Source organism: Bison bison, unplaced genomic scaffold, assembly GCF_000754665.1.
Source record: "Bison bison bison isolate TAMUID 2011002044 unplaced genomic scaffold, Bison_UMD1.0 scf7180017864056, whole genome shotgun sequence".
Taxonomy (NCBI): domain Eukaryota; kingdom Metazoa; phylum Chordata; class Mammalia; order Artiodactyla; family Bovidae; genus Bison; species Bison bison.
In genome coordinates, this window is record NW_011494628.1 from 207,423 (window position 1) to 218,280 (window position 10,858).

General features: G+C 51.0%; 1 protein-coding gene across 3 annotated transcripts in view; it reads left to right on the forward strand.

Moving 5' to 3' along the window:
* The window catches only part of MTUS2 (microtubule associated tumor suppressor candidate 2), a 72,475-nt gene that overhangs the window by 38,244 nt on the left and 23,373 nt on the right, over positions 1 to 10,858 (forward strand). For all 3 annotated transcript variants that reach the window (XM_010835888.1, XM_010835890.1, XM_010835891.1), the window contains exon 4: positions 8,571 to 8,676. In XM_010835888.1, the coding sequence (XP_010834190.1) occupies positions 8,571 to 8,676 (106 nt within the window). The remainder of the gene's footprint in view (positions 1 to 8,570; positions 8,677 to 10,858) is intronic.

The following is a 10,858-nucleotide window of genomic DNA, read 5'->3' on the forward strand; positions in this document are numbered from 1 at the left end:
TCCCCGGTCCCCACCCTCCCGCCTCGGTTCTGTCCCCTGTCCCCTCTCCGTCATCCCCTCCAGCCACTCTGGCCTCCTCCCTTGTCCTCCCAGGCACACTCCCACCTCTGGGCTTTTCTGCTGGGCTGTGCCCACTGCCTGGTAAGCTTCCCTGGTGGCTCAGTCGATAAAGAGACTGCCTGCAATGCAAGAAGACTTGGGTTGGATCCCTGGGTCGGGAAGATTCCCTGGAGGAGGAAATGGCAACCCACTCCAGTATCCTTACCTGGAGAATTCCATGGACAGAGGAGCCTGGCAGGCTATAGTCCTTGGGGTTTCAAAGAGTCGGACATGACTGAACAACTAAGCCAACACACCAATGCCTGGAATGCTCTCCCTCTAGACATGCCATGGCTCCCTCTCTCCCTCCCTGGTAGCCTTTTCTCACTGAGGCCTTTCCTCACCCAGAGTTACAGCTCCTTTCCCCAACCAACACACTCCTGTCCTCCTCCCTGCTTTAGTTTTTCCTGGGCACTTATTACTACCTAATGTGTGATAAACCTGACTTTGTACCCTGTTGATCTTCTGCATAGCCCATGAGGGCAGTGGAAATAACAGACACACGTATATCTAGCACGTGCTGTGGGCCGCACTCTGCTCCTCCCTCTTTTCCTGGACTAACTCATTTAACCCCTATAGTCACCCTACCAGGGAAGGACCATTATTACCCCCATTTTACAGGTGAGAAAACTGAGACCTGGAGGTTAAATACCTTGCCAGAATTCATGCTCATGGAAGAGCCAGGGTTGGACCCAGTCTGAACCCAGGGTCCATGCCCTCAAGCCCTGAACTAGGGTTTTCTGCTGGATTTACTCTCAAGTCTCTGGCTTGGCACTGCCTGCCTGCACAGGGTGGGCCTTCAGTGTGTATTTGCCTGATGAAACAAGGATTCTGCTCATTAACCTTAGCCTGGCAGTCTTCCCAGAGAGGGTCATTCATCCTAGAACAGCTGGGGAAGAATACCCAGGGAACCAGTCAGTGTGAAAGCGGGTGGGAGCCAGGCATGCCTGTCCCCATAGCCGGCTGCAGGGTCCATTACTGCATTGGCACCAGGGTGAGGTGAGCCCACTCTGCCTCCATGAAACTCATCTGCTTCTCCCTTCTCTCTTCTTCCTAAGTCCCTAAGGCTCTGATGCCCTAGTGCCCACCTTCTAATTGGTGTATTGTTGCCCGGAGTCTGCTTCGCTATCCCTAAGATCAACTGCAGTCATGAAGAGTGCTCTTCACATCTCAGGCTAATGCCAAGTGGCCTTTCACAGCCATGAACATTTGGGCTGCATCCCCAGTAGGTATCCCTGACAGCGATGGTCCCCAGAGGCTTGACAATTATAGGGGAGAGATATTAGAGTAATAATAAGTACTGTCGTTGGAAAGAGCAGTCTCCGATTTGACAACACTTTCCTCTATTCAGCATCTCAGCATCTTCTGTTCAGCATCCTCCTCCTTTTAGAAGCTTGTGGAAACCAGACACACCTGCCTTTTTAAGGTGGTGTACTTAGAGGCCAGAAACAGATAGGTTACAGGTAAGGTTACCTGCTAGGCTAAGATTAGAAATGGAACCTGCAGCATCTGCCCTAAGTAGACATTCGCTCAGCTGCTGTCTGTAGTCTTACCTGCTTCTTGACTCCCTGATACAGGTCAGTCCTGGGGCAGATATCGGCTGTCCTGTGTCCTATATCCTGGGGTAGTCAGGCCCAGTTTTATATGTATACCCATATTCACTGATTTTGGGTCCAAAATTTTGGTTGGTTGAGAAGATGTCAAGAGATGGGAGAAAGGGCAGGAAGGGGTCTCCCAGCAGGAAGAGGAGCCTCTGAACAAAGGCTCACTTGGGGGTGTCATGTGTGGGGAAACCACTGAGCCGGGGCCCCTGCTGAATGGAGCCCGTCCACCAGCCGAGGGACCCCAGGCAGAAGCTCAGTAAGCTGGGCACGTGCTGGGGGGTGTGGTCTCACCTACCTCTAAGCTGAGACCATAGGCTTTAAAAGATTTTCATTTTGTTATTGTTTAGTTGCTAAGTTGTGTCTGATTCTTTGCAACCCCATGGACTGTAGCCCATCAGGCTTCTCTGTCCATGGGATTTCCTAGGCAAGAATACTGGAGTGGGTATTCTCCCTTCTCCAAGGGATTTTCCCAGCCCAGGGATCAAACCCAGGTCTCCTGCATTGGCAGGCAGATTTTTTACTTCTAAACCACCAGGGAACCTAAAGATTTCATACTGGGAGAGATTGGAGGCCCTGACTTTTCCACTTGAGAGTGAGTTACCTGAGCTACTTAGTTATATTTTTAAAGAGCTCTGTCTTATGAGGGCTCTGAGTTCTGTTCTTCTGGATCCTTTATGATAGCTAAAGTGGTTCATTCATTTATTCATTCACCTATGCGAAGAATAGTTGTGAATGCCCTCCATACACAAGGCCTCATGTTACTGCAAAAGATGCCAAGCTTTATAAAATGTGGACCTGCTTGCTCCATAGCCTCTGGTTATAGATCCGGGGAGTCTCTGAAGCACGTGCTCCAGAAAATGTAATACTGGGTGGGAGATACAGCTGCTCTGTTCAGGAACTGAGAGTTTGCTTCCAGCTGGGAAGATGCGGGAAAGCTGTGTGGTGGAGGTTTCATCTGCATGCTTTGCATTTGAGCAGACCTTTCCTCTAGAAACCCCTGGAGGAGGGCATGACCACCCACTCCAGTGTTCTTGCCTGGAGAATCCCATGGACAGAGCCTGGTGGGGCTATAGTTTATGTGGTTGCAAAGAGTCAGACACGGCTGAGTGATTTTTACTCGCTTCCTCTAGAAACCCATTGGTTTGGGGATGAGGCCAGGGATGGATGGTTTAAATCTGTGAATTATTCAGACCCTTGAGTCTGCTTCTGCAGCCGGATGTTGGCTGTTTACCTGGCCTTCAGCTTCTCTGGCAGGGAGCACGTGGCAACAAGGAAGAAGGTGAAATGCGCACCATTTCCAGGTAGAGGAGACGTCCGTGTGCTTGGTCCAGGACGGGACTCGGTGCCTGAGCACAGTGGGATCTGGAAGGAAGGTCTGTGGTTTCGGTGATGTGTGCAGACCCTCCACGAGCAGGTCTTCCCCTTGGGGTGGTCGAATTCGGCAATGCCCACACCTCCTGCCGCCTCTGTCCTTCTCGAGCCCTGAAACTCGAGTTCACTGACCCAGCCTCTCCCCGGTGCCCTAGTGTCCCGACCGTGCTGGGAGGCTGCTTCTGTTCCGACCTAGGAGGTTTTTTTTAAACTTACTTATTTTGCTTTTGTCGGCGCTGGGTCTTCGTTGCTTTGTGCAGGCTTTCTCTAATTGCCGAGCGCGGGGGCTAGTCCCCGCTGCAGCATGCAGGCGTCTCACTGAGGCGGCTTCTCTCGCGGCAGAGCCCGGGCTCCAGGGCGTGGGCTCAGTAGTTGTGGCTCACGGGCTTTGTTGCTCCACAGCACGTGGGATCACCCTGGATCAGGGATGGAACCCGTGTCCCTGCATCGGCAGGCAGATTCTTACCCCTGGACCACCAGGGGAGCCCCGGACACTGGATTTCCTGAGACTTTACTCCAGTCCTCCCTTGCTAAGGCAGGCTGACCTCTGATGTCAACATAGGACCCCCCCAGGAAAATCCAGCTGTCCATTCACCGCAAGAGGCAGAGGCCATGTCTCTGGCCACACGTGGGAATCCCATGGGGGAGCTGCTGATGAAACACCCCTTCTGTCCGCACCTGGAATTGGAGTCGCCAAGTAGGGGTCCCCGGGGCCCAGAGCTGTAGGTGTCTGGTGTCAGGGGATGAACTGGGCCTCATTCTTTGCCCTGCAGCCTAGTTAGGGCACAAGCAGGGGCATGGCTTGGCCTATGCCTTTAAAGATACAGCGTGACTCTTATTTTAAAAGTCTGATTATAGAGGTGTTTCATCAAATTGGTGCTCATTCTGGAGCTCACAGTGCATTAACAGAAGCGAGATTGCCCGAGCTTCCCCATCTCAAAGCACACGAGGCAGAGTTTTCACTGTAAACACAGATGCTTTTCATTTTTGCTCCAAACGTACTCGTGCACCAAGCCTGGTATTTAGTGGTCTGACTTGTGACCTTTGACCCCTGCCTCCAAGACCTCTTGGTCTGGCCCTGAAGCCCCTCGCTTAGGGCCCCCTGATGTTCTGGATTCTGCATTTTGAGCAGAGACGCCTTTTGAGAGGAGCCTAAGTGTTCATCCTCTGGGTTTACGTTTGCTTTGTCTCATATCCAGGATACACTTTCTGCCATTTCCTAAAGAAATGATCCTTTTAGACTCACTGGCGGCCACAGCATCCTCACACTTCATCACATGTACAGAGGCCGCTTTGGCGGTCGTCTTGCGTCCTGACTCTGATTCGTCCCACACAGCAGGCACGCAGTCACCATCAGCAGAAACCACACTTTCTAATCAAAGAGAATGAGGTCCCAAGGGACCCTCCATCTTCCAGTGTGAGAGCCCCACCCGTCACAGCACGGGGCCTCCGGATGCTGAGACGTGGCCGAACAGGAAAGATGGGGGCCTCTGTGGACACCTGCCCACCCAGCGGGCGGCAAAGGCACCACCAGGCAGGGGATACAGTCAGCCAGGGAGCTCGGGCAGGGCTGGCCGTCAGCTCCAAGTTGGTACCAGAGATGCTGTAGCAGGAAGGCGGAGTCAGAGGGATGGTGAGTTGCCTTGGTATCTGGAAAGCGTTGTTTAGAGGGCCCTGGAGAGAAAAGACAGGGGCGGCCCCCTCTGTCTCATCAGATAGAAATACGTGTTATGGGTGGGGGGCAAATGGGAGTTTAATCTGGTTTTCTTTAATGAGAATATGTAAAGCCATGCTTCTTCATTCTAAATGGAAGTCTTCTCTAAGTGAATTGGCAAAGCCTCCCCTAACTGCATTTTGCAAGTGGCTGGATGAAGTAAGCCCACAGCTCTGTTTTTGACCGTCTAAGAGAAGAGGGTGGCTTCCCAGGCCTTTGCTTTGATAGGACTCAGCTTAACAGCAAGCAGCTGCGGAGACAGCCTGGTGCAGGGAGCAGCTTCTCTGTATGACTGGGACTACTTGCTGGGCATGGGGACAGATCTCTCTGTGGCAGCTCAGAACTCTGTGCTCCGGGAGGAGGAAGCAGGCTGGTCCAGCAGTGGGTATTTATTTTGGGGGTGGGTGGCTGGGCAGAGAATTCCTCAGGGTTCTAAAAGGAAAAAAATGAAGCTTCACCCAGCATAAGTTTGCTGTGGCACGTAATGATTCAGCACCTCTGTCTCTTTCTTGGTGTTCCCAGGTGACTCAGCAGTAAAGAATCTGCATGCCAATGCAGGAGACACAGATTTGAGCCCTGGGTTGGGAAGATGCCCTGGAGGAGGAAATGGCAATCCACTGCAGTATTCTTACCTGGAAAATTCCAAGGACAGAGGAGCCTGGTGGGGCTGCAGTCCATGGACTCACAAACGAGTCGGACACGACTAAGCGACTAACATGATGCAAAAAAAAAAAAAAAACGGACCTTGTGTGTTCCTTGGGTCCACTTATCTGACCCTTTTCCAATGCCTGCCAACCTGGAGGTCTTCTCAGGCTGAGCACTCAGACAGGCTACTGCTCCATGTTCTGGAAAGAAGCCAGGAGCCATGGAGGAGAAGCTATGGGGATTGAAACTGGGACCAGAAAGAGGAAGGCCAAGAGTGCACGGCCCCTTCCTCATAGAGGAAACGGCCTTGAAAAACCATCCACAGGTCTAGAAACCCAAATCACACAAGAGGAAGGACCACGGTGCCCTAATTTTGGCTCACTGGCTCTCACTGTTAGTCTCTCAGTCATGTCCAATTATTTGCGACCCCATGGGCTGTAGCCCGCCATGCTCCTCTGTCCATGAAATTCTCCAGGCAAGAATACTGAAGTGGGTTTTGCTGTGCCCTTCTCCAGGGGATCATCCTGACCCAGGGATCGAACCTGGGTATCCTACATTGCAGGCAGATTCTTTACCATCTGAGCCACCAGGGAAGCCCCGGCTCTCACTGGTTTCCTTCAGAACATTCTGGGCTCTTCTCTTGTTGCATATGGAGGAATTAGGGAATCAGTATTGCCTTCCTAGAAGCCCCTCTGAGAGGCTGTAATAGATAGATCATGCCCTTACATCATCCTTAATATACTGGGTGTGGCATTTCATCACCACTGAATCAGAGACCTGCCTCCAGCAAGCCAGAAGGGCATGCGTTTACCCACCACCCTCGCCAGTCGGGGCAGACCCACCACCAGGACACAAGGTATTCTTCTGGAACATAGGCCTGGCATCCATCTCTCTTTTCTGGAGCCACCCACAGCAATTTGGGTCAGAACCCAATAAATCAGAATCATTCCAAGCACCAGTGAAAGATTTTTCTTTATACTGAGCTGAGTAAGACACCTCCTAACAATGTGTGGGCACTTGTTTTTTATGGACAGCGTGCTCTGGGCTTATGGGACATCATCAGTGGAGCATAAAGGAAAGCTAGTTCCTTTTTTTTTTAAGCCAGTGATTTATTTTTCCAAGAGACTGAAAGACTTTGGACAACAAATCCATTAAAAACCTTCATATAAACAGGATTTGGACAATTAAATACTGTGGCGATCAGCCTTTCTGCTGAGTGGATTCATAGCTCTGAGCCTCAAGTAAAATATTATTTAATCAAGAGTGACCAGTAAATAAAAGTGAATCATCGCATACCAAGTCCATTTTCATGTCATAATGCAGATTTCCTATCACTTGTCAGATTCACTGTTGGTTTTGCCAATCTGTTTTAGTGGATGAAGGTCTCAATTACCATAGGAGAGAGAAGCCGGGCAAACCTCCCCAAGCAATGACAAGTCCAGAATGGGAACCAGTCCTGTTTTAAAATACGATAGTCCTTTGCATTCCCTTTACAAGTGGGCTTCCTTTCTTGTGAAAAGCTCTTCCTCCTAACAAATCAAAGATCAGCCTGTGAATGACCCCCTGAGAAATGAAGCCCTCTGAGAAGTGGCTGGACAGTGCTCTGAACTGCCCCCCACAACAGCTTCGGGGTCTGGGCACATGACCTTCCAATGCCAGGTTCTGACACATGAGTATGTCACAAAATGAATGTAGTGGTTTGTAACTAGCATTTTGAAAAATATAAAGTTACAAAGGATGAAAATTTTAAAGCCAGGTTATTGCAGGTAGGAAAGGAAAGTGCCGATCCATGAAATTTAGTTTCACACATGCACCCATGTACATGTGTGTGTGTGTGTGTGTGTGTGTGTAACAATGTAAAATGGTGCTTTTACAACGGGTCACCGACGGAGAACTTGGAAAAACATTGTTCTGGTTTGCTGTCATAGGGAGAGGTCACCTTATGCAATGATTCCTGTAAGTCATACACTTGAAGTTAAAATAACACCCCAACAACAAATGGAGAAGGAAATGGCAACCCACTCCAATATTCTTGCCTGGAGAATCCCATGGACAGAGGAGCCTGCAGGCTATAGTCCACGGGGTTGCAAGAGTCAGACACGACCGAGGGGCTAAACCACCACCAACAACAAAAATAACAAAAACAGTAAAGGTGGTAGGTGCGTGGTGGACGGGTGGTGGCGGTGGCTGCGGAGGTCAGGAGGGGAAAACAAAGCATCCTGGGCTGGCTGCTTTCCCAGGATTAAGTTCCTGGAGATGCATCTTCAGCCAGAGAAAGAGCAGCTTCTCGGGGGCAGCTCCCACAGCCTGGGCAGGGGAGGTCCACTCCGCCATCGGCGGGGAGCACGTTCATGGCTGAGTAGCAGGGGTGGTGAGCACACATCTTCCCGCTTGCTTGGGGCTGGTGAGCAGGCTGTTGGGCGCTGGTTGCTGGTCTTGCAGGGGAGGCAGTGGCCGGGCATTTGAGAGCCTCATCCATGGAGTCAGGCAGCCTCAGGCTCTGCCACTTACTAGCCCTTGGGCAAAACGCTTCAGACCTCTCGAAGCCTCAGTTTCCTCATCTGGAAAATGGAGATGAAAATATTGACTTTATTGCTGTGAGGGTTGAGTGGAGGATCAGGCAGCTGGATACGTGTTGGTTCCCTCCAGCTACCTTGCCTGCTGTAGCTCCCACCTGCCGCTGGGGGGCAGGACGGACCGTCTGGTGGGGGAGGACCCTCTTCTCTTCCTTATTACCTGGTGGAGGGCTTGGTGGAAGGGGCAGGAATGGAGGCGGGGGTGAGAAAATGGTCCTGAGGAGGCCCAGGGCAGTGAGGAGGTGGCTTAGGCGGCCCCCCACCTCCAGCCGGGAGCTGCTTCCTCCTGCGTGAACAGCAGACCTGCCGCAGTGACCTCCCCGTAACATTCCCCCACCCACCCACCCCCGGCTCCAGGGTTCCCACGTCACCACCAGACCCTGTCTCCTGCCTCAGTGAAGTCTGAAGAGGGCAGCTATCACCTCAGCAGAGTGTCCCTCCCTAGACGTCCGGGCCACGGACCCTTCCCCTCATTCAAGTCCCCCTCTGTCCTCCAGGCAGTGGGGCGTCGCAGCCTCGGGCCCCAGCTCTCCGAGTAACCAGAGCTGTGATCTCCTGCAGGTGGAGGACATCACCGCCAGCCATGAGGCTGCGCTCCTAGAGATGGAGAACAGCCACACGCTCACCCTCGCGATCCTGCAGGATGACCACGAGCACAAGGTCCAAGGTAGCTGACCTTGGGGGGGGGGGTGTGTGGCCAGCGGGGCCGGGTGTGTGCACCCACTTCTCCCGCTGCAGACACAAGGGGCCTCCCTTCACCTCCCCCTCCTCTATCCTTTCTCCCTTCCTCTTCGTCCTAGTATGTCCTTTGTGTTGCTTCTTGTGTTAAGAAAACACCAAAATCCAGGGCCTGAGTAACTCCTTTCCTCTGAAGCTGATCCTCTCAACCCTGAAGTCTAGACTCCCCAAGGAGCCATGGTCCTACCCCATGGTGTGGGGCAGCTGGTCTGGGGTACAGCCTCAACTTGTTAAAGCTCAGGTGAGTGAGTAAGTGAAGTCGCTCAGTCGTGTCCGACCCTGCGACCCCATGGACTGTAGCCCACCAGGCCCCTCCCTCCATGGGATTCTCCAGGCAAGAGTACTGGAGTGGGTTGCCATTTCCTTCTCCAGGGGATCATCCCGACCCAGGGATCAAACCCGGGTCTCCCACGCCAACAGGGAAACCCGAAGGTGATTCCAATGGGCGGCCAAGCTTGAGAACCACCATTTTCAAGTAGGTGTAGAAATCCTGGGCTTTGTCTTGTGTGGTGGCCTTGCAATGGTCAGGACCACTCCAGCCTCTGATGAGGCCTGGCTGACTACACTGGGCACTCAGACCACATTCACCATGGGCAGAAGTGGACTCTCGGGATCTTGCTTTTTTACGTTTTTTTTGTAACTTTGAATTGTCTTTGGGTACCTAGGATTTTATTGGGTTGGCCAGAAAGTTCCTTTGGGTATTTCCTTACAACGTCACAGAAAAACCCAAACCAGCTTTTTTGGCCAACCCAATAAGTCGGTCATTAACAACAGTAACAGTGTTTAGTAAGTACAGCTGAGATTTTTGACTCTGTGAAAGAAGCTTTTTACACATTCACATGCGTATACATTCAGTTCAGTTCATTTCAGTTCAGTTGCTCAGTCGTGTCCGACTCTTTGCGACCCCATGAATTGCAGCATGCCAGGCCTCCCTGTCCATCACCAACTCCCGGAGTTCACTCAAACTCACGTCCATCGAGTTGGTGATGCCATCCAGCCATCTCATCCTCTGTCATCCCCTTTTCCTCCTGCCCCCCAATCCCTCCCAGCATCAGAGTTTTTTCCAATGAGTCACCTCTTCGCATGAGGTGGCCAAAGTACTGGAGTTTCAGCTTTAGCATCATTCCTTCCAAAGAACACCCAGGACTGATCTCCTTTAGAATGGACTGGTTGGATCTCCTTGCAGTCCAAGGGACTCTCAAGAGTCTTCTCCAACACCACAGTTCAAAAGCATCAATTCCTTGGCGCTCAGCTTTCTTCACAGTCCAACTCTCACATCCATACATGACCACTGGAAAAACCATAGCCTTGACTAGACGGACCTTTGTTGGCAAAGTAACGTCTCTGCTTTTGAATATACTATCTAGGTTGGTCATAACTTTCCTTCCAAGGAGTAAGCGTCTTTTAATTTCATGGCTGCAGTCACCATCTGTAGTGATTTTGGAGCCCAAAAAAATAAAGTTTAACGCTGTTTCCACTGTTTCCCCATCTATTTCCCATGAAGTGATGGGACCAGATGCCATGATCTTCGTTTTCTGAATGTTGAGCTTTAAGCCAACTTTTTCAGTCTCCTCTTTCACTTTCATCAAGAGGCTTTTTAGTTCCTCTTCACTTTCTGCCATAAGGGTGGTATCATCTGCATATCTAAGGTTATTGATATTTCTCCCGGCAATCTTGATTCCATCTTGTGCTTCTTCCAGCCCAGCCTTTCTCATGATGTACTCTGCATAGAAGTTAAATAAGCAGGGTGACAATATACAGCCTTGACGTACTCCTTTTCCTATTTGGAACCAGTCGGTTGTTCCATGTCCAGTTCTAACTGTTGCTTCCTGACCTGCATGTAGGTTTCTCAAGAGGCAGGTCAGGTGGCCTGGTTATCCCCTCTCTTTCAGAATTTTCCACAGTTTATTGTGATCCACGCAGTCAAAGGCTTTGGCATAGTCAATAAAGCAGAAATAGATGTTTTTCTGGAACTCTCTTGCTTTTTCAATGATCCAGTGGATGTTGGCAATTTAATCTCTGGTTCCTCTGGCTTTTCTAAAACCAGCTTGAACATTTGGAAGTTCACGGTTCATGTATTGCTGAAGCCTGGCTTGGAGAATTTTGAGCAT